General features: G+C 43.1%; 1 protein-coding gene across 7 annotated transcripts; it reads right to left on the reverse strand.

The window, feature by feature from the left end:
• Window positions 1-9,985: 9,985 nt before the first annotated feature.
• Window positions 9,986-16,060, reverse strand: RFX5 (regulatory factor X5). Of its 7 annotated transcripts, none has more exons than XM_069542217.1 (10): window positions 15,925-16,060; window positions 14,954-15,082; window positions 14,670-14,703; window positions 14,167-14,249; window positions 13,609-13,728; window positions 13,295-13,414; window positions 13,072-13,153; window positions 12,573-12,774; window positions 12,247-12,347; window positions 9,986-12,093 (listed from the first exon to the last, which is right to left on the reverse strand). In XM_069542217.1, exons 2-10 carry the CDS (start codon window positions 15,067-15,069, stop codon window positions 11,104-11,106), a joined length of 1,848 nt encoding a protein of 615 aa, XP_069398318.1. In that variant the 5' UTR covers window positions 15,070-15,082; window positions 15,925-16,060; the 3' UTR covers window positions 9,986-11,103. The 7 variants fall into 7 exon arrangements, with proteins under 7 accessions (XP_069398318.1, XP_069398299.1, XP_069398283.1 ...); XM_069542198.1 differs by having other exon boundaries at window positions 14,964-15,082; window positions 15,925-15,967; XM_069542182.1 differs by having other exon boundaries at window positions 15,865-15,944.
• Window positions 16,061-26,881: the final 10,821 nt, after the last annotated feature.

Consider the following 26,881-nt stretch of genomic DNA (forward strand, 5'->3'; position numbering starts at 1 on the left):
AGAGAGGACAGATTACTATGATCAGGACAATAATATGAGGAGGGAATGGCGACCCACCCCAGTTTTCTTGCCTGGACAGAGGAGCCTGGCAGGCCACATACAGTCCATGGGGTTGCAGAGAGTTGGACACGACTGAAATGACTTAGCGCAGCTCAGTTCAGTGGCTCAGTCATGTCCAACTGGCGACCTCATGGACTGCAGCATGCCAGGCTTCCCTGTCCATCACCAACTCCCAAAGCCTACAAACTCATGTCCATCATCTTGGTGATGCCAGCACAGGGACAATAATATAAATGAAAGAAGCTTGAAAATACCTATGTAAAATGTGCAGTATTTATAAAAGAACAAATAGGGTACCTGATTGCTAAAGGAACATATGGTTAATACAGAAGGCCGCTCTGTATATGATAACGTTATGAAAGTTTTCTCAATATTGTGAGCCAGGTCATAGAGATACTGGAAATGATCCAGTGGAACAAGAAAGATGAGGGAGCATTCTGAAGGGAATTCGCTCATGAGAAGACAAGCTGATAAGCTAGGTTAAAGCAGGAGTACAGTAATGAAAGATGAGCAGAGAAAGAGGCCAAGAGTGCCAAAGATAGTTTAAATTTGTCACCACTGGTTTGGAGTGGGGAATCACCAGTCCACCTGTCAGGCCCAGCAGCTCTTGGCCAGCTCCTCGTCAGCTGTGGAGCAAGAATGGAGAGGTGATGACCCTGCTTTGCCTAGAGTTTGAAATGTCACATGTCCATCCCCTCAAAGGATAGGGATTCCAAGGTCTGAAGGACTAGCTTTTTGAAACATTGTAAAAAGAGACGTACAGTTTACTTTTTATTGGAGGAAGTTTTTCTACTTTCCAGTAACATCTCTGTTCAAACTTTAGGAACTTTTTGTAGGTATGGCAGTTGTAAGTCCTTTATTAACTGAGACCCACCTCATCCTCATACACACACGCACACACACACACACACACACACCCTATTGTGAGGTAGATTTTGTTTCAAGTTTCTAAGGGCCTTTATGTGTTTCTTTGCATCTATGACTTTGCTTTCTGTCTTCTTTTGGAGTTTTATTTGGTTCCCTCTTTATCTGGGTCTCCAACTCCCTCTAATCTGAGCTCCTCAAGGCAAGAATGAGTTTATTTTTGTTTCCTAGCCGTATCCTTGGTTTCCACCACAGGAAAAAATGTTTATATTTGTTTATGTAGCAACAAATTGAATGCAGAAGCAGATATGAGAATCCAGTCAAGCATTAAGCAGATTTCCAAAAATGTGTAACAGTGCCAATTATCAGATTTATTGTTGTTTTGGTAAAAGTTATTTTTCATAAATGAATTAATAAAATAAAAATATTTATAAATATTTTGACTAAATTATTCCCCCGCTTCCTATTTGCTTTTCTTTTTCCCTCAGTCTCTTTGTTAAATTACAAAACTAAATACTATTCTGTTTCCCATATTTAAAAGCATAATATTATCCAAAATTCCTCACCACACTGAAACTATTTTTTATATTCTGTCTTCATAGAAAAAAAACAAAACACTTCTGTCTTAGGTCCTAGGGAGTCACTACAGGTATAGATGTACATGGGTAACCTGTACACGGTGACCCTATAGGAACCCATACTGGCCTATATATGCGTGAAGCCTCTTACTTTGATGGGAAAGCATGTATGCATATGGCACCTTGGGGTGTGAGGGCAGGAAAGTACTAACAGGGTCAAGTAATGCCATTTATTTATTTTTAAATAAATTTATTTTAGTTGGAGGCTAATTACTTTATAATATTGTAGTGGTTTTTGCCAAACATCGACATGAATGAGCCAGGGGCACACATGTGTTCCCCATCCAAAACCTCCCTCCCACCTCCCTCCCCATTCCATGCCCCAGGGTCATCCCAGTGCACCAGCCCTGAGCACCCTGTCTCATGCATCGAACCTGGACCAGTGATCTGCTTCACATATGATAATATACATGTTTCAATGGTTCCCTCTCAAATCATCCCAGTCTTGCCTTCTCCCACAGAGTCCAAAAGACTATTCTTTACATCTGTGACTCTTTTGCTGTCTCGCATATAGGGTCATCGTTACCATCTTTCTAAATTCCATATATATGTGTTAGTATATTGTATTGGTGTTTTTCTTTCTGACTTCACTCTGTATAATAGGCTTCAGTTTCATCCACCTCATTAGAACTGACTCAAATGCATTCTTTTTAATGGCTGAGTAATATTCCATTGTGTATACGTACCACAGCTTTCTTATCCATTCGTCTGCCGATGGACATCTAGGTTCCTTCCATGTCCTGGCTATTGTAAACAGTGCTGCGATGAACATTGGGGTACATGTCTCTTTCAGCCCTGGTTTCCTCGGTGTGTATGCCCAGCAGTGGGATTGCTGGGTCATAAGGCAGTTCTATTTCCAGTTTTTTAAGGAATCTCCACACTGTTCTCCATAGTGGCTGTACTAGTTTGCATTCCCACCAACAGTGTAAGAGGGTTCCTTTTTCTCTGCACCCTTTCCAGCATTTATTGTTTGTAGACTTTTTGATAGCAGCCATTCTGACTGGCGTGAGATGGTACCTTATTGAGGTTTCGGTTTGCATTTCTCTGATAATGAGTGATGTTGAGCATCTTTTCATGTGTTTGTTAGCCATCTGTCTGTGTTCTTTGGAGAAATTTCTGTTTAGTTCTTTGGCCCATTTTTTGATTGGCTTATTTTTCTGGAATTGAGCTGCAGGAGCTGCTTGTATATTTTTGAGATTAATTCTTTGTCAGTTGCTTCATTTGCTATTATTTTCTCCTTCTAAAGGCTGTCTTTTCACCTTGCTTATAGTTTCCTTTGTTGTGCAAAAGCTTTTAAGTTTAACTAGGTCCCTTTGTTTATTTTTTCTTTTATGTTCATTATTCTGGGAGGTGGGTCATAGAGGATCTATAAATCACTGGTGTGATTTATGTCAGAGGGTGTTTTGCCTATGTTTTCCTCTAGGAGTTTTATAGTTTCTGGTTTATGTTTAGATCTTTAATCCATTTTGAGTTTATTTTTGTGTGTGGTGTTAGAAAGTGTTTTAGTTTCATTCTTTCACAAGTGGTTGACCAGTTTTCCCAGCACCACTTGTTAAAGAGATTGTCTTTTCTCCATTGTATATTCTTGTCTCTTCTGTCAAAGATAAGGTGTCCACAGGCACATGGATTTATTTCTGGGCTTTCTATTTTGTTCCATTGATCTATATTTCTGTCTTTGTGCCAGTACCATACTGTCTTGATGACTGTAGCTTTGCAGTATAGTCTGAAGTCAGGCAGGTTGATTCCTCCAGTTCCATTCTTCTTTCTCAAGATTGCTTTGGCTATTCGAGGTTTTTTGTATTTCCATACAAATTGTGAAATTATTTGTTCTAGTTCTCTGAAAAATACCATTGGTAGCTTCATAGGGATTGTATTGAATTTATAAATTGCTTTGGGTAGTATACTCATTTTCACTATATTGATTCTTCAATCCATGAACATGGTATATTTCTCCATTTATTTGTGTCATCTTTGATCTCTTTCATCAGTGCTTTATAGTTTTCTATATATAGGTCTTCTGTTTCTTTAGGTAATTTATTCATAAATATTTTATTCTTTTCATTGCAATTGTGAATGGAATTGTTTCCTTAATTTCTCTGTTTTCTCATTGTTAGTGTATAGGAATGCAAGGGATTTCTCTGTGTTAATTTTATATCCTTCAATTTTACTATATTCATTGATTAGCTGTAGTAATTTTCTGGTGGAGTCTTTAGGGTTTTCTATGTAGAGGACATGTCATCTGCAAACAGTGAGAGTTTTACTTCTTTTCCAACCTGGATTCCTTTTATTTCTTTTTCTGTTCTGATTACTGTGGCTAAAACTTCCAAAAGTATTTTGAATAGTAGTGGTGAGAGTGGGCACCCTTGTCTTGTTCCCGACTTTAGGGGAGATGCTTTCAATTTTTCACCATTGAGGATAATGTTTGCTGTGAGTTTATCATATATGGCTTTTATTATGTTGAGGTATGTTCCTTCTATTCTTGCTTTCTGGAGGGTTTTTTTTAATCATAAATGGATGTTGAATTTTGTCAAAGGCTTTCTCTGCATCTATTGAGATAATCATATGGTTTTTATCTTTTAATTTGTTAATGTGGTATATCACATTGATTGATTTGCAGAAATTAAAGAATCCTTGCATCCCTGGGATAAAGTCCACTTGGTCATGATGTATGATCTTTTTAATATGTTGTTGGATTCTGTTTGCTAGAATTTTGTTAAGGATTTTTTGCATCTATGTTCATCAGTGATATCGGCCTGTAGTTTTCTTTTTGTGTGGCATCTTTGTCAGGTTTTGGTATTAGGGTGATGGTGCCCTCATAGAATGAGTTTGGAGGTTTACCTTCCTCTGCAATTTTCTGGAAGAGTTTGAGTAGGATAGGTGTTAGCTCTTCTCTAAATTTTTGGTAGAATTCAGCTGTGAAGCTGTCTGGTCTGGGGCTTTTGTTTGTTGGAAGATTTCTGATCACAGTTTCGATTTCCGTGCTTGTGATAGGTCTGTTAAGATTTTCTATTTCTTCCTGGTTCAGTTTTGGAAAGTTATACTTTTCTAAGAAATTTGTCCATTTCTTCCAAGTTGTCCATTTTATTGGCATATAGTTGCTGATAGTAGTCTCTTATGATCCTTTGTATTTGTGTTGCCTGTTGTGATTTCTCCATTTTCATTTCTAGTTTTGTTGATTTGATTCTTCTCCCTTTTTTCTTGATGAGTCTGGCTAATGGTTTGTCTATCTTCTCAAAGAACCAGCTTTTAGCTGTGTTGATTTATTTATTTAAATGTCATCAAATTGAGGAAAGAAGTTGGCTTATTCATCAAAAGTTGGTAAAACTAGAGGACCCAAGTCATAATACAGCTCCAATTATATATTAAACACCCCTATGGTTAAACAAACTATAAAGAGTATTTTTTTTTCCTGAACCATAGATATTGGCTTTTTTTCCCCAGAGAAAAGAAAAAGAAGCTACTAGCAATTATTGCTTGGCCTCCTACTGTGTATAAATACTAATGCTACCTCATTTATTCCTCAGTATATCTGTGTGAAACAGATGTTATTTTATGGAAACTGAGCCTCAGAATGGCTAAGTCATTGGTTTTTGAAATTGTTTTACTTCAACCCACAATAAGAAATCAATTTTTAAATCATGACCATTGAAGAGCACATAGACATGGTCTTCACTGAAATAAGTTTCAGGAACTGATATGCAACTACTGTACTGTATGCAATGCACATTGATACTTTCTACTCTATTTCACTTTTTTAAAGTTACTTTATCTTTTGGTCATGGCACAAGGCATATGGAATCTTAGTTCTATGACCAGGGATTGACCCCACCCCCACCCCCCACATTGGCAGCATGGAGTTTTAACTAATGGACCCAAAACATTTAGCTTTGCATACTGCTAAATTGGTTTCATAACCGACTACAGAGTTGCCATCTGTTTTTGAATCTGGTTTAAAAAAACTGGACTAAATAATGTTCAAAATCCTATAGAAAGTGGTAAAGTTAAGATTAAAACTGAACTCATGCTCTTTCCGGTAAAATGCCTCTTCACAAACATGTCTTAAGAAATACTGCATATATGTATACATATATATATACACACACATGTATATATATATGTACATATATATATATACATATAAAATTAGCTTTACCTCATAAGATGGAGCAGAATGATCCTAGACAAAGCAGGAATAGGCCTACTGATGAACCATGAGAAAAAATATACAGACAAATATATAATGATATTAACCCCCCCGTTTAGCATGTGAGTCAATGTGGTATTTGCTTTTTTTTTTTTTAAGAAAATTGACTGTTGCCTACAAAAATTAACAATACATTCATTTATTTGAGGCCACAGACTAGACATATAGAGTTTGCCTTGGTTTAATAGCAAAAGATTATTTCAAGTTTTAATAAGTAACAAATTTTTATTTCTGACTTACTTTATGCTAGGGCTAAAATGAAAAAAGACAACAATGGGACTGGGGAACAGGGTACTGGGGAGAGAATAAGGAATGGTAGAGAGGAAGCAGTAGGCAGTCCCCAAAACCTTCCTTTAGCCCTTCATCTAACCAACTGAAGACTTCCTGACCAAGAAAAGAATAACTTGTTTCATGTTAGATTTTTAAAATATTAGGGTAAAAATATAAAATAGGTTACTTAAAACCCCATACTACTACTACTACTAAGTCGCTTCAGTCGTGTCCAACTCTGTGCGACCCCATAGACGGCAGCCCACCAGGCTCCCCCGTCCCTGGGATTCTCCAGGTAATTACACTGGAGTGGGTTGCCATAAAATCACCCAATGGTCTGGTCTCCTAAAGTGAATGGATATATCCCCAAACCCAATCGTGGTGAGGGCACTGTTCCCATGGAAGCTTCTATCCTATCACCAGTGGTTTACTTTTCCATATGCCTATCACCTCCAACTTGTTAGCAACCTGGTCCAGTCCCTCATTTCCTCCCACACAGATAATGGCAACAGCTGTCTGGGGAGTTCTTTTTGACTTCAGCTCCTCCATCCTCTAATGCAAACTTCATACCTTTCATTCATTCAATCAATGGAGTACTTTCAATTCCATCACTGGATAACTTTTACCCATTCATTCAACTGTTGTGCGTTCTTCTTCCAGTTGATTTCTCTCTCTTGTTCATACAGAACCTTTCTGCCAAACAGGTCTTTTTACTGGGTTAGACTGCCATGTCTTTACTCACATCCCACATCCCCAAACTCCTGCTTTTCCTGGAATGACTTCCTCTTCTTTTTATCTACTTAAGCTCTACTTAAAGGCTTAACTCAAGGCTACCTTTTCCATGAAGCCTTCCCAAATTACTCAATCTCTTTGAATTTACAGCTCTTAGGCAGCAGAGTGGGTATCATGATTCAGTTCTTTGTATCATGTCTTCTGTTGTTCTGTCCTTGCTTTATGAGTTGTCCTTGTCCTACTCACCTCTACTAGGAAGTCATTTCTGATCCCTGTCTACTTCTCTGGGCTCCCACCACTCTCTGTGCTTACTGCTAACATAACTCACACTGTGCTGAGATCATTACTGACTTAAGGACAGTGCTAAGTCAGCTAGCTTCCAACAAGTGCCCAGCTCTTAACAAGAAGGAAAATGCCCAAACTATAGTAATGGACTTCTACTTCTGGCAGCATGGAGGAGAGAAAGGGCTCTCTCACTAGAATACCACTGGATCCTGGATAAATTAGAGTAAACATGTTTGTCATGCTCATCAAAAAGTAGAAGAGATCACTAAAGGACGGGAGAAAAATAACATTGAGCTGAACACTTATGCAGAATGAGTAACATGCAGCAGGAGAAGCAGGTCTGCTCTGGGGACAAATGCTAGCATCAGTACCATGAGCAGAGGCTAAACCCTGGGCCCAGCCAAAGCAGGGGAGAAAATCTGGGACTCCTGAGTTAAATCAGGACTCCTGAAGGGTTAACACAGTCCCAGGTAAGGAGCACCCTTTGTCACCTGGCAGAAACAAGTGCAAATTCTCTCTGAACGAAAGTACCCCCAATTTAGGTCCACTGGATTTCCTTAGATGAAGTTTAACAAAATAGGAGCTCAAAATCCAAAAATACAAAATATACCAGAGAACAAGCTGCTATGGGAAAATCAGCGGAAAACAACAAAACAGGTAGATATCCAAGGTAAGTTACAGAATATAAAATTGCTGTTGTTCGTTACTAAGTTGAGTCTGACTCTTTGTGACCCCATGGACTGTAGCCTGCCAGACTCCTGTCCATGGGAATTTCCAAGCAAGAATACTGGAGTGGGTTGCCATTTTCTTCACCAGGAGATCTTCCTAACCCAGGGATCGAACCTGCATCTCCTGCTTTGGCAGGCAGATTCTTTACTACTGAGCCACCCGGGAAGCCCCAGAATATAACAATCCTGACAAACTTCAAGGAACTGCTATCACAGAGACCACATTTCCTGAGCACAAATGATCCAACTGAAAATTAGTATCAAAAAGATAAAAATTTAAATATCTAGATTTTGGAAATTTAGAAAACTTTTCTAAATCACGAATCAAAAAAGTCATAAAGGTAATTTAAATATTCTTAGAACTAGGTAATAAATATTTTTAAACAGAAAAATGTGGAGAATACAGGGAAGTGGGTCCTTGAAAACTTGTAATAGAAAAAAAGACAGCTTGAAAATTAATTAGATAAAAATTAAGATGTAAAAGAAGATAAAGAAAGCAGAAGGAAACATCACAGATAACATCCATAATTAGTGAAGTAGAAAACAAATATTTGAGGCTTCCCTTATAGCTCAGTTGGTAAAGAATCCGCCTGCAATGTAGGAGACCCCGGTTCATTCCCTGGGTCAGGAAGATACCCTGGAGAAGGGATAGGCTACCCACTCCAGTATTCTTGGGCTTCCCTTGTGGCTCAGCTGGTAAAGAATCCACCTGCAATGCAAGGGACCTGAGTTTGATCCCTGGGTTGGGAAGATCCCTGTACTCACACCAGCATTCTGGCCTAGAGAATTCCGTGGACCGTATAGTTCATGGGGTCGCAAAGAGTCAACGTAAAAGAACATAAAATTAAATCTAAAGAAAGCAGAAGGAAATACCACAGATAACATCCATAATTAATGAAGTAGAAAACAAATATTTAAGGGAGAGGATCAACAAAGCTCAGAGTGGCAGCTAAATCAAACAAGTAAAACAAATTTCTGGTGTAGTTGGTCAAAGGGGAAAAAAAGAAGGCACAAGTAAACAGCAGAAATGCAAAGGAGGAGAAGACCACCCAGGGAGCAAAGGCAAAAAAGAACATGGAAGGAATTTCATTTTTAAAAAATGATGTAAAATGCACAAAACTCTAGAAAAACACTTTACCTAAATTGACTCAAGAAGAAATAGAAAGCCCAAATAGCCTATAATTATTAAAGAAATTGAATTAATCATTAAGATGTTTCCCACAAAGAAATGCCAGGCTCAGATGGCTTACCAACTAAGTTTTATCAAACGATCAAAGGATGGTTCATTTCAATCTAATATAAACATTTTTAGAGAATGAGACAAGAGGAAACAGTTTCCAACTCAGAGGGTATACAGACCAAAGGAACCATCTCAGAAGCCTTAGAAAGCTTACTAAAAACAAAGGCACTAACCTGTACAAGAATGTTAGTAGCAGCATTATTTATAACCGCAAAAAACTGGCAACAACCCAAATGTCCACTGACGGATGGATAAATTGTGGTTTATGCACTTGAAATATTATATAGATAAAAATGAGCGAATAATAGCTATCTACAACATGGATGAATCTCAGGAATAATGTTATGTGGGGAAAAAAAAGCAAACCACAGGGGAGTATTAGAGAATAAAATTTTGTAAAGCTAAAAAGCAAAACCATTTTTAAAGGGTATATACATAAATGGAAAGGAGATATATATATATATATATATAATGTATATATTGCAGGTAGTTAATAAACACAAAATTGAAGATAGTGGTGACCTCTAGGGAGAGCCAGGAGCTTAGGCTAGGGGAAGAACACAAGAAATTCAGTAGTATTTCTAATGTTTTAATGTACATATTGGGTGATGGGTCATTTATTATGCTTTATAACTTATTCACGTTAAATATATTCTATATAGATATAAAACATTACATATAATTTTTAAAAATCTGCAATGGTGGACATAAATGAACAAATGAATGAAGGCTCCCTGAAAGAAAATGGAGAATCCCTGATGGAAGCTACCCTATGCAGAAGATAAAGTAGGTCCTTAATTAATAATGTTGGTTGGTTTACTGCTTTTCCCAAATATATACCTGGATTCCCTTCCTACTGGTGCTCCCTGATAGGCAAGTTACCTCCTTCCATACACACAGCCTAAACCCACAATCCCGGTCCAGCTAAATCCTGACACTTACATGACAAGAGACTGACACCTGGTGGATACAGAGTGAATTTAATGAAATGACTAGGGAGTAAATCTCACTCTACTTGGTGAAAGAGGCAGTAGAGTGGAGCATTGGGAATGAGGAGAAAACTAAAATTCAGGATGGAGGTGGAAGAAAAAGGGGGATTGTTATCCAGATGAGACTAAAGAGCTAGTCTCCAAACGAGAAAGAGTTCCCTCTCATTCCTTGAGACCAGAAGAAGAGGAAAGAGGTTTACAGCTGCTGTAAGGAAAACTCAAGACTATTTGGAAAAAAAGGAAGGAAGATAACTGGTCTCAGCCTAGCAAGCTAAAACCACACCTACTTCATAGCAATGGCCAGGTGTCAGGTGACTCCCCGGGAACTCCCCACTCCCAGTCCCCATTGAGGAATCTATGTGATTCTAAGTAGGCTGACCCTGCCTTTTTTTTTCAAAAGGTACAGGCCATGATGTAGCGTGAATAAGCAAATTAGCATTTATTATACCAATCTCCAATGACTGGCTATATACCAATGACTGGCTAGGGATGTGACTCAGGCTGACCTCACCGAAGTGAATCTTAGGGCTATTGCTAGGATTCCTGGCACAAAGATGCCCTCTCTTTCTGGCTGGACATGAGAGAGGAAACATGGAATCCCAGGAGTGCTGGCAGCCACGAAATGGACCAGGCTTAAGATGATCCTACAGAAGGTAGAGTGGTGGGGAAAAAGCAATCAGGTATTTAGAGACTTGCAGAGTCACTGGATCAGCTGGAGCTGGCCCTACCTCTGGGCTTGCCAGTCACATGAGCGAATAAATCTTTGTTTTTAAGCCAGTCTGAGTTAGGTTTTCTATGACTTAAAACCAAAAGACTCCAAGCCTAGGCATTCATAGTATTTCATCCCTATATTCGCACAAGATAGTGCAGGGATCCAGGAGAGGGGTCACTATAGATTAGTGACTCTAAAGCAAAGGGGACTGAGCTGGAAAGGTGAGAGGCAAAAATCAGGCACTGTGTAAGACAGGGTGCCTCAGCTGTCTATACAGAAGAGAATGAAGAGCCAAGTGAGAAGCAAGTGCAAAGAAGGGCCTCTCCTAGGCAGCCAGGTAGAGTTAACATAGGGCTATAAACACTCCTTCCCACATCCCTATCATGGGGGTGCTGCTTTGGGGTCTTTTCGCTCATGGGGAATGGAGCTCGGAAGCACATGCCCCTTTAAGTCTTTATTACCCTGTGCGGAGGTGTCTACTTCTCCCCTGACCAAATGAAGAGCCTCCTTTTGGCTTCTACTGCCCCTGATGACGCTCACTTTGGGGGTGACAGGAGGAATTTTATCTTCTGCTTCTTTGGCATGACGGGAACTGGGGCCCCTTCCTCCTTTGGAAACAGCACCATCCTCCTGACCCTGGGCAAGCACCCCCTTCTCAGCCTCTCCCACTGGCCCTGGCCCCCCTGACCCTCCAGCTGAGTTGCTCTCCCCTCCAGAGGCCCATGACTCCCGTGGTAACCTTGAGGACTGGGCCGAGTCCACAGCAGCTGCTGACTTGTCGGGGGTAGAATTCCTTTCCCTACTTCCACCTGATTTTTTTCGAGGGCGCCCCCGTTTTCTTTTGGCATCACTTCCTGTATCGTCTAGATCCTGCTTTGTGGCTTTAGCTGGTGGGTCCTGCCCACTGGCTTCGCTCACAGGCACTTCAGCTGTCCTCTTGACACCTTTGTCATGGGGTCCCGGGTCACCACCTATGCCCACTTCCCTGTTCTCTGCACCCCTTGGCTGAGTGAGTCCCCCAGGGGGAGCTTGCCCAGGCCCAGGTCCAGGTCCAGGCAAAGCAGGAACCGTTGGTAAGATCATGTTAATGATGGGAACAGCTGCTTGGGGTCCCCCAGCCCTACTGGGCAGAGGCAGTGCAGCCATTTTCAGAGTGCCTGAAGAAAGTTTGGGGGCCAGGATGGGTGGAGAGACTCGGATTGGCGGAATAAGTGAGCGAGGGGCTCGGGGGAGGAGCAGAGGCAGCCGCGCCACTAGGGCATTAACCTGCGGGTTATTGGCTACTGGCGCCGGGCTCTCCACTACACTCTTCTTTCGCTCTCCACGTGCAGAGGGGCCAGCCCCAGCCCGGGGGTCTAGCTCTTTAGGAGGCTAAAAAGTAAAGAGAAGAACATAGTAAGTGGGAAGACTGGACAATGGAGGGAATATAGGAACAGGACGTGAAAAAGTACTGAACCCACTGGGCAAAGGGTATACTACACCCCCAGCCCAGGAGAGTAAGGTCAAGGGCATCAGCTTCCTCACCTGGGCCTGTCTCTCTGGTCTCTTATGAGAACCGCCCTCCAGGTTCTCTACCCCATTCTTGGATTTAGATGACCGTTCCCGAGGGGCATGTTCGTCCTCTTCTGCGGAGGTGCCAGAAAAGGAAAAGAGGTAAGGAAAGAACAAAATGGAGGAGGGAGGTGATTCTGATTAACTGACTGGTAGAGAGGCAGGGGAAAGAGGTGGGCTAAGGCATGTCTGGGAAGGGTCTCTAGGAACAGAAGGTGTCTCTCTCCTCATCTGTGGGAGAGCCTTTAAGGGTGAAAGTGGCTGAAGGTTTCTCAGAACATAATACAGCGTCCACCCACCAGCGAGTCCCATAGCTTTGAGAACATGGGCATGTGCAGATCGGGCAGAGATGAGATGCTGCTGTAGCAGGAAGCGGGCAACCTCAACGATGGAACTGAAGGACCGTTTCAGGATTCGTTCAGCCCAGTCACAGGTCAAGGCACAGGCTGCTTCCACCAGCTCATCCCGAGGTGCTGGGGTTACTTCTGGGCCCATTTCTGGCTAAACAGGGGAAGGACACGCCCAATTACACTGTGAACAAAGGCCCTTCCGCCCCTCTCAGGCACCAGTGTTGACCGTAAGACCAGACTAGGGATGGCAGTAGCTTCTATCATCCCATCCCAGAAACCCCCAAATTCTCTTCCTCCTCTGCCTCAGCCATAGCGTAGGCAGAAGGGCATATCCTATAGGCTGAGAAACTGCCAAACGACCTAGGCTGTGTCAGGCCTCAAAACATCTCCCGAAGTCTTCTGCCATCTACCTTGGGGAGAAGAGTGTAGTCGGAGGGTTGTTACTTACACTCTCAGAGCCCTTTAGGTCAAGTCCGGGCAAAGGCGGCATAGATACCAAGGTCTTCCTTCGTATGCCACTGTAGCAATATCTGACATAAGTTAAGGGGTAACCAACACACTGGAGGTGCCCAAGTAGGAAGGTTGGGCTGTTTCCACTTCCAGCTCTTCACATCCTCATCCTAAGTTTCTTTCCCCAGGTCCTCCAGCCCACCCTCTCCAGTCAAGGATACTTGGACTGGCCCCGGCCACCAAGCCTTCGGGCCTTGATGTCAGGGAAGATCTCTCTGATGATTTTGCCAAAGTTGGCTGTGCTGAGCGGGCGGCAACACGCAAGGCTCTCGCAGTACTTCCTGAATGAGGCAGGGACAGAGTGGGAAGAATACTCAGAGCAGGAGGTTTGTGGGTGGGTTCAGAGGGTCCCTGGGAATCAAGGTTGGGAAACCCTTGAAGTTAGGCTCCATAAAGGCAGGGGCCTCTCCAGGGAGGAGGGGATAGTCCTAGGCCCACCTTCCCAGACCCCATCTACCCGCTCCCATCCACCCACCGATAGGCATCATAAACACTTTGTTTTGGCAGGCAGGTGTCGGTATGCTCTTCTAGGTGGTTGCGGATCCACCTGTAAGCATACATGTACTCCTCATTGCTGAGTGTACTTGGCTCTGAGCTGCAAGAGAAATAAGAGAGACAAATATTACTAACATCCCAACAGTTGCCCTGGTTCCATCCATCCAGATTATCACTCAGTAGGGCTGGACTGAATCAGTGCATCCAGAATTCATCTTTCCCTGGTAAACCAAGGCAGGACAGCAACTTTTATTCCCAACTAAGGAGAGCTGTTATGACTTTTCCTATTCACCAAGCCCTTTTTAAGGGAGCCTTTCTTTTTTTTTAAAGTTTTTATTGAATTTGTTACAATACTGCTTCTGGTGTTTACGTTTTGGTCGGGAGTCGTGGGATCTTAGCTCCCCAACCAGGGATTGAAACCGCACCCCCTGCATTGGAAAGTGAAGTCTTAACCACTAGACCACCAGGGACCACCCCTAGGGACCCTTTCTTTAAAAATAAGCACCTCTGATATCTAAAATTCCAGCACCAAACCTACCTTTTGTCTCCAGTACTGGGCCCCGAGGGGAGCTGAAGGTAGAGATACAACTTGTCATTGTCTGAGAATTTCTGTACATCTTGCTGAGGTAAGGAGGAACAGAGAGGCAGGAAAAATTATAAGGTCAAGAAATACCCAAGGTAGGATCCTCTGATCCTTACTAAACAGTCTAGCTGAGTGAGTGAGTGTCAGGCTGACAAAGGACCTTAGAAATGATTTGAGGCTAGGTGCTCAACGTGCCCTGAGGAGCCCTTAAGGATTACCAAGGTGAGAAGGGGAGTGGCGGGGATCAGCTCTGATTCCTACTGGGCTTCTCCACAAGAGGTCACAGAGATGAAGTGAGATGCTCAATGTCAAAGCGATAACAAGTTGTAAAGCCATTTATCTTCTGACAGGGTAGACAGCACTGACTCCCTTGCATAAACCTTTCTAACCCATATCCGTACCATCTTCATCCCCCCCACCAATGCCATCTCTCTTGCCTTCTTCCCCAAAATACTCACCAGGATCCCCTCTACTTTGTTCTGCACGGCCTTGCTGTAGAGAAGAGGAAAAAGCTGGAGGTCATACAAAAGATTTCTCCCATCCCTGTGGATGACTGCCAGGGAGAGGAAGGGGTCTGAACAGCCTAGCAGGTGCTCAAGAACTGCTACCATGATGAAAATCTCCCCTGGTCAGATGCACTCGCTTGGGGAGGTGCAGGTCATCTAATACAGAGGAAGGGAAGTGCTATAGGCATCTATACCCAGGTCTGAAACAAGGTTTGGAGATGGTGATGAGTACTTACGAAATGGTACCTCGGAGCCTCTGAAGAAGGGTGGTCGGTTCCCCCGCCTCAGCACTGCCTGAGGAAGTCCTTCCCCCAGTCTTTGGGCTCTTCGCATCAGGTTCATCTTCTGCCATCCTGGCATGAGGGCTAGAGTTGAGAGAAGACAGGACAAGAAGATTTAACAAGATTTCCCTTCCCCGCTGGAAGTCCCAGGGCACTCCTCACCTCTCTACCCAGAAAGACAGAAAAACAGAAAGAAAGCCTCCGAATTTCCCCAGTGGTCTTTTTCTATAATTTGCCTTCTCCAAAAATTAGAAATTATTCCATTACTTCTCCAGGCCCATATATACCCAAAGAGATCTTTACCATCTCCATTCTGTCTGCCCCACCTAAATGTGGAAAACTGAAAAGGAAGAGAAACGGGGGATTGGAAATCCACGTTAGAGAGAAATTTTCATTCCTGCCTCTGACCCCATACTGCCCTCCTTTCCCTCAACAACCACCACAAGATAAAGTTGTCTAATTCTCTAACACACTCCTCACCACTGAATTTGCCTGGGAGGTCAGAAAGGATACGAACATTTTCTGCCCATCCAGGCTTGGAAAAAACTGGGCCCAACTTCTCATTACTTAATCTCGCCACGGCTTCCCCCGCAGCTCCCCCTCCCCACGTCGCCGGCCCCTACGTCATCGCCCTCACCTCCCCTCCCGACGCGCGCCCCCACTCCCTCCCTTCCCCCTCCATTCAATCCCGCGTTGCTGCAAAGTAGGGGGTTCAGGGTAGCGGAACTCCTGTGCTGGGCGTAGAAAACCCGGTTGCGGGAAAGGGGTCCTAGATTCGGGGCACGTGCACATGGGTGAAGAAGCAGTTGAAAAAACAGCCAGAATCTTCTCTGCTCTCCTCCCAACTCATATTGCCCCCTCCCTACCTTTGAACAGTCACCTTCCAAAACAAGCAACAATAAAGGTAAGGGAGAAAGAGAAACTACCTCGTAGCCACCTTCACTCCAGCCCAGCCCCACGATCCTGGCCCAGCGGGCTCGTGCGTTGCTTTATTTCCTTTTTTCTGAATGGCTGGAACGGCCCCGATCTGCCTAGATACTCGGACGGCCTGCTCTACGATTGGTCGTTGCTGCCACCCGGAGACAGAAGGCGCCGGGCTCGCACCGGCGGCCGCTAAAATCTGCCTGGTAACAGAATCTGATTGGTCAATAGGGGAGGGAAAATCCAAAGTTGGGCTTATTTGAGTCAAGAGGGGGAAGTCCGGGTTAGGTTTCGGTTAAAACTGGGGTCGGTTGGGACTGCCGGTCCCAAGAGGTTCTTCTCTTAAAGGGACCGCAGGACGAAAGACCGGACGCTCTCCTCCTTTTGAAGCTTTCTTTGCTTTCTCCTTCCGTGTTTCAGTTTTGCCTTCGGGAGTCAGAGCTACTGGAAGAAAAGATTCAATGGATGATAAAATAGCTAGAAAATTATAGGTAGTAGTGATGGAAGTCGCTGGAAACTCACATTACCAGCTTTTGATGAAAAACAAGTTGAACTATTCCCCCTAATCCCCACCACCCAACACGTGCTTGCAGAGACTCTGAAGAAACCCGCAAGCACAAGCTTACATTCCTCAGTTGATGCAGGCCTCTTAACCTCAGCAGCTGTACCACATAAAGCTAAAGTGCCCTTAGTCTTCCTAGTTTCCCGCAAGTACCTTCCTTCCAAAGAGTCGCTGCTGCTTTTGCATCCCCTTAGTTCTGCAGTCAGTGAACAATGGAATTTTGACTGACAATGGCACCCCACTCCAGTACTCTTGCCTGGAAAATCCCATGGCCAGAGGAGCCTGGTGGGCTGCCGTCTATGGGGTCGCACAGAGTCGGACACGACTGAAGCAGCAGCAGCAGCAGCAATTCTGCAGTCAGTGAACAATGGAATTTTGACTGACTTCCCCAAGGAGTGCTGAATTCCCACCTGGACTTTTTCGTTTCAGAAAACATTGTACTGAACGGTCAAGCGTCCCTCTCCCTTTTGGTTAAGGCTTTTTAAGGTCATGAGTCTAATGAGAACAATGAACCTTCTGCCATGAAAACACAGGTACAGGCCAAATGGTGCATCTAATTTAAGAGGTCAGGGACTCAAGGTTAACCACCCTTTGAATGGATGTACAGTTTTTTGTTTTGCGCAGCAGATACATTACACCCAAAACTGTGTTTGTAGTCCTGACCTGCAGTTCTCCAGTCTCATCATCATTGTGTTTTTGTAAAGAGGAGAGCAGTGTTGCCTCCTCATGTGTTCATGCAGCTCAGTCATTTTGACTCTTTGTGACCCCCTGGACAGTAGCCCACCAGTCTCCTCTGTCCAGGGAATTTTCCAGGCAAGAATACTGGAGTTGGTTGCCATTCCCTTCTCCATGGGATCTTCCCAACCGAGGGACAGAACCCATGTCTCTGGGGTCTCCTGCATTGGCAGGCAAATTCTTTACCACTGAGCCATCTGGGAAGCCTGATTTTGTGATCATCGCCCTTTGCAGCCTGCATTTCCCTACTACCAGCTTTGGTGGGTCCTGGGGGAACAAACCCAGGGGATTGTGGAGTTGGGGAAATACAAATATACTGCCTAGAAATACAAATATACTGCCTAGAAGGTTTTCTAGCAACAGCTAAAATTTATTTGTTTATTGCGTGCCAGATACCAGACCAAACGTTAAATACCTTATTTTGAAGAAGGAACTATTGTTTCCTCCATTTTACACACAAGGAAGCAGACTTGGAGAGGTGAAGGGACTTGTCCAGAGTTACATTGTAGTAAGTGCTGGAATCAGGATCCAAAGTCAGTCCCTCTGCCTTCCGAGGCCATTCTCTTGAATACTGCCCTAGATTGCATTTATCCAGATTTTCAGGTGCTCATGTACAAATATGGGTATAGACTGATGGAAAGATACCCCAAACACCAGTTTGATACAAAGTGGAATGTAAAGCACTTTAAATGGAAAAAGAATTTGGGGTTAATTATACTGGCTTACGAATTTCATTCTTTTTTTTGAAAAAGTAATCTTATTTATTTATTTTTGGCTGCACTGGGTCTTTGTTGCTTCGTGGGCTTCTCATTGCTGAGGCTTCTCTTGTTGCTGAGCAGGGGCTCTAGGGCATGTGGGCTCAGTAGCTGAGGTTCCCAGGCTCGAGAGCACAGGCTCAGTAGTTCTAGTGCACAAACTTAGGTGCTCTGATGCATGTAGATCAGGGATTGAACCTGTGTCTCCCGCATTGGCAGCTGGATTCTATATCACTGAACCACCGCAGAAGCCCTGGCTTAGGAATTTGAAGGTGGCAGAGAATAATCAGAAGCTTTAGGAAAGGGAGGAAAAGTATCATAGCTGTGAAAGGGAAATTATTTTGACAGCACTGTAGAAAGGCCAGGTTGGGTTGGGAGGTGGGAAGGCTAGAGATGGGGAAAACAGGCAGCTAAATATTTATGCCAAATTTCTGCCTAAGAGCTGAGGATACAAAGCTGAATAAGGTATAATAAGGTATTGTTGCAGGAAGGAAGCCAATTCTGACTCCATGTTGAAAACTGTTTCTTTGACTTGCTTTTATTATTATAATTATACTCCATGGCTTGCCTGGAGGACCCTGCTCCTCTGCTTGACTGTAAACTAAAAGTGCCTTTGTTTAGTTTGTCCCTGCCCACCTGTGAATAGAAGAGACTAACACACCCCTTCTGAAGGCTGGACATTCCCCTGAAGATGTTTTGCAAGACTGAAGAGCCTTTCATTTTATTTCCCCACTGCATCTCCATCTCTATTCTGCCTTTTGACTTCAGTTCCTCATTGCTTCTTTCTCTCTAATCTATAAAACAACCTGGCATCCAGACCCCAATAAGATGGTGATTTTGAGGCGCTAGCCTTGTCTCTTGGATTCATTGGTCTATTGTGCAGCGAGCAGAGTGAGATTGGACTTGGTAACAGTATGATGGTCCTTGCCCTGAGAAGTAACAATAAAAATTGTCTGATAAGCATCATTATAATAACAGCAAATATTTATTAACATTAATATGTGCTGAGGGTTGTTCTAGGGCCTCATATATGTTATATTTTTAATCTCATAGCAACTCTATCAGATAGATACAATGATTATTCCTATTTTACAGACGAGGAGACTGAGGTAATGAGAGATTAATACTTTGCCCAAGATTACACAGTAAGTGATGGACCTAGGATCTGAACTGGGCTGTCTGGATTCAGAGTTTGCTCTTAGGCACTGTTGTACATTGCTTACTAAAATTGGGAAGGAATTTCCTTTTTCTTTAATATTTACTTTTACTTATGTGTTTGGGTATGGCACATGCAATCTCCAATCTCCCTTGCATGTGATCTTTTTTTAGTTTTGGCATGCAGAATCTCTAGTTGTGTTACAGGAAGGGGGGACCCCTTCCAGGGCCCGAAACTGGGCTCTTGTCTGACACTCGGAAATGAATTGTCCGAGGAGACACAGGTGCTGACAAAGCAAGAAATTTTATTGGGAAAGGGCACCTGGGTGGAGAGCAGCAGGGTAAGGAAACCCAGGAGAACTGCTCTGCCGCGTGGTTCGCAGTCTCGGGTTTTATGGTGATGGGATTAGTTTCTGGGTTGTCTTTAGCCAATCATTCTGACTCAGAGTCCTTCCTGGTGGTGCATGCCTTGTTCAGCCAAGATGGATGCTAGAGAGAAGGATTCTGGGAGGTGGCGGGACATGTGGTGTCTCCTTTTGACCTTTCCGGAATTCTTCTGGTTGGTGGAGGCTTATTAGTTCCCTGTTCCTTACCAGGACCTCCTGTGGTAAAACAGCTCATGCAAATGGTTACTATGGTGCTGGCCAGGGTGGGCGGTTTCAATCAGTGTGCTTCCCCTAACAGTTGTGGCTTCTGGGCTCTAGTTCCCCCACCAGGGATCAAACCTGGGCCCCCCACATTGAGAGCTCAGAGTCCCAGCCACTGGGTTACCAGGGAAGTCCTAGGAGGGAATTTCTTAAACAAACATAAGAATGTAAACCGTAAAGGAAAATACGGATCAATTTAGATACATTAATATTAAAAACAAATTTATTTTTAAAACTACTATAAAAAGAATGCAAAGTCAAGCTACAAACTTGGAGAAGATGTTTTCAAGACATAACTGAAAAGGATTGTTATCTGGAATTTATAAAGACCTCCTACAAATAAAAAGATGAACCACCAAATAGAGTAAAGGGCAGAGAAAATGAACAGGAATTTTATAAAAGAAGCAGAAATGGCTCATAAATATGGAAAGTTATTCATTCTCTATAGTAATCAAGAAAATATAAAGTAAAACCACATGAAGATATCATTTAATAAACTGGCAAAAATTTAAAAGTCTAGCAATACTGAGATTTGACATGGCTGTGGATCAACAGGAGCTCTCATCTACTGCTGGTGAAAAGTATAACTTGGTATAACTATTTTGAGAAATCATGTGTTTTTGTATAACTATTTTGTATTACTTGGTAATGTCGAATGTGTTAATATCTTATGATTCTGCAATCCTACCCCTACAGATATGCCCTAAAAACAGGAGTAAGGTTTATAGTCCCATTGATTGCATTAGCAAAACTGGAAACACCCAAATGCCCACCTGCAGTGGAGTGATGAATTGTAGTACATTCATATGATGGAATGTCAGAGAGCAGTATAAATGAATGAGCCATGGCTACACATGTCCACATGGATGAATTTTAGAAACAGTGAAAGAACGCAAAAGAAAATATACAGTACAATGCAATGAATAGCTATTTAATGGAAGGCAAAACTGAATAATGTATGATTTATGGATTTATATATCTGGTAAAAAAATAAATGAAAAGTAATAATATCATATCATAAAGTTAAGGATATAAGTTACCTCTGGTATGCAAGGGAAAAAGGTTTGGGAATAATTGTTCAGCAGCCACTCAATCAATAATGTCTTCCATAGGACCTAATTTAATTCATTTGTTTCCTAAATGGATGGCCAGTCATTTCAAAATATTTATCATTTCCTTCTTATTATAGTGATTTCCTTTTATAATGTTATTCTTTTATCCTATGCTAAGTTCCCTTTTATAGTTGGGCCTATTTCTGGGCCTTTTTCTCTTTTGTTGATTTTATTTGTCTAATAGTCTATCCATAACACTCTATTTTAATTAATGTAATTATATAGTATGTTTGGGGACCTCCCTGGTAACTCAGTGGTAAAGAATTCACCTGCCAATGCAAGTAATGTGTTTCATCCCTGGGTTTCATTCCAGGATTGGGAGGATCCCCTGGAGAAAGTGAAAATGTTGCTGAGTTGTGTCTGACTTTTTGTGTGACTCCACGGACTGTAGCCCACGAGTCTCCTCTGTCTGTGGAATTCTCCAGGCAAGAATGCTGGAGTGGGAATGAAGAGATGCAAGAATGAGGGAATCCTGGGTTCTCATCCAGGGGATCTTTCTGACCCAGGGATCTAACCTGGCTCTCCTGCATTGCAGGCAGATTCTTAACTGTCTGAGCCACCAGGGAAGCCCTCTCTCCTGGAGAAGGAAATGGCAACCCACTTCAGTATTCTTGCCTGGAAAAATCCCATGGGCAGAGGAACCTGGCAGGCTATATAGTCCATGGGGTTGAAAAAGAGTCAGAAATGACTTAGTGACTAAACAACAACAGCAACAGTGTGTTTTGATGTCTAATGCTGAAAGTTTTCCATTATTAATTTTGTTAAAATAAATTAGTTTTGAAAAAAATTATTCCTACATAGGGAAGATTATATTTTTCAAATATGGGCACAATAACAGTTCTGGTTCCACGTGGTATTCGAGAACCTTGCCACTTTCCCATCAAGAGGTCGAATTTGTTTCTTGTCCCCTTAATTTAGCCTTTGTGAGTGTCTCAATAAATGCCTGTGGTGGAAGTGACACTGTATGACGTCCAAGTCTGGGTTAGAACAGGTAATAGCGTTTCTTCTTTCCTGTCTCCTGGGACATGCCCTTGGAAACCAGCCACCACGTTGTGAGGAAGCCACGCAGCCAGATGGAAAGGCCCTGTGTAGGTCGTAGCCCCAGCTGGGGTCCCAGGTGACAGCCAACATCACTCATCAGACATGTGAGTGAGTGAGCCAGCAAACGGCTCTAGCCTCTAGCCTTTAATTTGCTCCCACTGACACAGAGTGGAACAGAAACAAGTTGTTCCCAGAGAGCCCTTTCTAAATTACAGGTTTGTGAGTGAAAATATTAATCTGCTAAGTTTTGGAGGTCATTTGTTACACAGCAATAGATAACTGAAACAGTGCATTTAAATTTCTAGATTAGTTTTAGAAATATCTTGTCAAGTTTCACTATAAAACCTTCACTCCTCTGAGGTAACATGTTCTGCTCAGTAGCATCCCACACGCATTACCCTGTCCTTACAAACTTAAGTCTAACTAAATGGAAGTTTTCGTTGAATTTCTTCTTAAAAGTGGGAATTTTACTATATATATGTAAAGTATATACACACGCACACATATATCTGCAACTTAACTTTAAAAATAATACTTGTTTTTATTTATTTATTTGGCTGAGCCAGATCTCAGTTGTGGCACACGGGATCTTCAATCTTCACTGCGGCATGTGAACTCTTAATTGCAATACGTGGGATCTATTTCCCCAACCAAGAATTGAACCTGGGCCCCCTGCATGGGGAGTGCAGAGTCTTAGCCACTGGACCACCAGGAAGTCCCTGCAACTTACTTTTTTTAACCTTACAAAATATTGTACATATTCGTCTGTCAGGTAGTATTTAGAGCAGAAAGCCTGCTAAGCATCAAAACCAGTAAGGCAGGGAAGGGACTCCTAAGAGCATGCTGGAGAATGGCCAAGAGCAGATATTTAGAGCATGGAACCAGGCAATCAAACACATGGAAGATGCAAGAAGGAGGATTATCCTCATTAGTCCCTGAGATGAGTGCAGTTGCCTGGGACCCAACCACAGTGTGTGGGAGGGCTGATCATGCTTGATGGAATGGCAGTGGGGTGAACACTTTCCAGTACTCTCACATCTTTTGTCATGGTAGACTGAGGCTACAGCTTTTCTCAGGGTGGAAGGGTGTCCCTGGGCTTAGCAAACTCTCCAGAACCTTCCAGATGGTTTCCTAGGCCGACTTGTGGAGCTGACCGTGGTGCTGGCAGGAGATGCCGGGTGATAGACCAGAGTTTTCACGTAGCAAGCTCAGCTTTGCTATTGCTCAGTAGCCCAGCGGTGGAGCATGGGGTGGAATCTTCATGAAGAGAGAGGTCTTGTCATGGTGGATATATCAGGGATTAGGGGAGACTGGGTCATAGACTGCTGGTGACAGGAGGGCCTCTCTTGTATTTGGAGTGTCTGTTCCAGTGATATAAGGGCAGAAATAGTGAGATGAGGCCAGGATTAGGATGTAGGTGAAGAGACTTCTTTAAAAAAATACAATGTTTATTATGAAAACATTTCAAATATAGAAAAAAGGAAGGAAAACTATAACCCCCATATACACTTACCCATCATCTTGCTTTAAGAATTATCAACATTTGGCCAATCTTGTTTTATCTAGACCTCCTCCACTCTCCAACTCACTCACTCTAGATTATTTAATATAGATATTCATTGTATCATTATAGCTGTTATATATATATATCAAATAATATATCATATATCAAATAGTTAAGGATTTATGTAAATACTTCAGTATGATTAAAAATAAGGACTCTTTTTAACACAGTCCTAATGCCATAATCACACCTAAAAAATAATCTGTTATTATCATCAAATAGCCATTGGGTGTCCAAATTTTTCCAATTTTCTGAAAGAAAATGTACTTTTCTGTGATATGTTCAAAACAATAACAGCAAGGTCCACACACTGCATTACATTTGGTTTTGGTTGATGTTTCTTAAATATTTCTAATCTATATTCTCTCAGTTTATTTGTTGAGGAAACTGGTCTTTGCTCTATAGAATTTCCCACATTCCCCATTTTTATAACTGCACCTTTATAGTATAATAACCTTTTATTATTTAAAATTTTATTTATTTGTATGGTTTTTTTTTTTTGGCAGCTCTGAGTCTTTGTTGCTGCGCAAGCTTTCTCCAGTGGCAGTCCTCATCGCAGGGGCTTCTCTTGTGGCAGAGCGCTGGCTGTAGGCAAGAACGCTCAGTAGCTGGGGCTCACCAACTCCAGAGCATTTAGGCTCAGTTGTTGTGGTGCATGGGCTTAACTTCCTGACAGAATGTGGGATCTTCCCAGACCAGGGATCATACCCATGTCCCCTACATTGGCAAGTGGATTCTTAACCACTGGACCACCAGGGAGGTCCTGTTTTTAAACTTTTAAAACTTGTTCCTCTGTCTCTTTTGTTTCCTGTAAACTGACCATGTCTCTTCAGTCTTGATCAGTTTAATTTTGACTTTTTGGCAAGAATACTTTATAGGTGGTGCTGTGTACTTCCTTCTGCATCACATTAGGACGTACTCTTTTTGTGATATAAAGGTTGAATAGTGTATTCGGGTTTCATCATCTGATCTAGCCATTATGAAACCCCATTTTGGTCTTTCACTGAATGGTTTTAGCAGTCACTGATGATTATTGCCTGGATCCAGTTGTCATTAGAGGTTACACATTGGTACTATCCAAATTCTATCACTCCTTCTGAATTTACTAGCTAAAATTTTTTGTTGCTGTTGTTTGGTTGGTTGTTTTCTTCATTTTATTTTTGCCTGGGAGTTGGGAGGCTTTGGAGTTGGAGGCATCAATTTAGGGGCAGCATTTGATGTCCCAGGGACTGATGGGACATGGAATCCAGCCCCTAAAGGCTGTCATGCATTGGGCGAGCTGGTGGCTACCCCGCCCCACAGGTCAGGACACCTGGAGCCTGACCACCTTGGGGTGCTAGGTGGTGACTCACCAGGACCACATCCTGCCTACCAGCTGACATTTTGTAAAGGACTTTGTAAGGGACTTTTCCTCATCAACTATTTGCTTACCCCAAGGCAAGTTCTTTCCGAAGAAGTTTGGTTATCGAAAAGGACAGTTTCTCCTTGGGTAGAAACCTAGGAGAGACTTGTGTTGTCTGGGTTTGAGTGCTAAGTCGCTTCAATCGTGTCTGACTGACTCTTTGCAACCCCATGAACTATAGCCCACCAGTCTCCTCTGTCCATGGGATTCTCCAGGCAAGAATACTGGAGTGGGGTGCCATGCCCATCTCTTCCCAGCCCAGGGGTTGAATGTCTCTTGTGTCTCCTACACTGTCAGGCAGGTTCTTAACCACCAGCACCACCTGGGAAGCCTGAGACTTCTGGTACATGCTATTTGCTAAGCTGCTCAGGCTTGTCTGACTCTTTGAGGCCTCATGGACTATAGCCTGGCAGGCTCTTCGTTGAACTCTGTTAAGACCCAGTAAATCCCAAGGCTCCCTGAAACTTGATCATCCTTTACAGTCACTTGTTGATTAAGGCAGAAGCTGGATGCTGAGAGTAGGCAGGACTTCTCAGTATAACGTGGCATATATTCGAGCTGAGATGAAGTGTTTGTTGTTATTGTTTAGTCGCTAAGTCATGCCTGACTCTTTTGTGACTACCATGGACTGTAGCCTGCCAGGCTCCTCGGTCCACGGAATTTCCCAGGCAAGGATACTGGAGTGGGTTCCCATTTCTTCCCGCAGAGGATCTTCCTGACCCAAGGACTGAACTCGTGGCTCCTGCACTGGCAGATGGATTCTTTCCCACTGAGCCACCAGAGGTAAAGTGTAGGATGTCACTGACCTGGAGCCATTAGGGAAGGAGGTTTTCCCAGGGATATGACAACCTAGCCCAGGTGGCAGGTAAGGCAGTGAGAGGGAATCAACACTCAAGTTGAGGTGGATGTTTCAAGGAGCATGTTTAAAGACCTCAGGGAAAGGGAATTTCCCTGATGGTCCAGTGGGTAAGACTCAGTGCCTCCAATCGTTGGGGAACTAAGGTCCCACATGCTGCATGGCATGGGCAAAACGAAACAAAACCAGAGAGACCTCAGGGGGAAAGAGGGCAGCCTGGCCATCTTGGGGGTCCAGTATTTAGAACAAAGACATCTTTGTGGAAGACTGAAAATAAGGTACCTGCATGTTGGTTGGTACTGTCTGTGAAGGAGTCAATGGAATTACTGCTTGGCTGCTGCCTCATAGATTCCTGAAACTCCCATTGCATTCCTCTTACAAACAACTAATGACTTAATGCAGAGAAAGGAGACATCTCTGACTTGGGCGACGTTCTAAAACACCGTCCAGGCAAGGAGGGAAGAGTGCTGGGGCCTGGTCTGCTGGGTTGGTTACCTTGATGTCCCAGCCTTCCTGCCCCGTCTTGTTCCTATCTTCCAGGTAGGAGGTGACGTACCTAACCTTCCCGGACTGGTGTGTTCTCCCGGTCTTGGCAGCAGCCTTGGGAACGGACAGCACCATCTATGTCAGGGGTCTAGGGGATCTCCTGTGTGTGAGAGGGCATGTTACATTCTCCTGGGGGTGGTGGGTGAGATGGTTGGTTCATTAAAAGAAAGCACAAATTAGCGACTTCCCTGGTGGTCTAGTGGGTAAGATTCCACATTCCCAGTGCAGGGGCCCAGATCTGATCCCTTGTCAGGGAAATAAATCCTACATGCCACAATTAAGAGCCTGCACAGCCAAATACATAAATGTTTTTTTTTTAAAGATTAAAAAAAAATAGTTTAGGAACACTGATTGATAGTCTCACTCTGCCAGCTCTTCTTGTGACAACCACCTTCAAAAATCTTCAGGTTCTGTCTGGCCATAAAAGTGAGATTTTGGCACCATTAGCATAGTACTGTAATCACTGGCATGAACTAGTCATCATAACTACCCCACCCCTTGGTCCTCTTCAGGACTTTCCTGTGCAAGATACAAAGGGTCAACAGAGGAGGAGTCATAGGCCCAGTGCCCCCAGAGACAAGGTGATC

The sequence above is a fragment of the Ovis canadensis genome, chromosome 1 (assembly GCF_042477335.2).
Source record: "Ovis canadensis isolate MfBH-ARS-UI-01 breed Bighorn chromosome 1, ARS-UI_OviCan_v2, whole genome shotgun sequence".
NCBI lineage: Eukaryota > Metazoa > Chordata > Mammalia > Artiodactyla > Bovidae > Ovis > Ovis canadensis.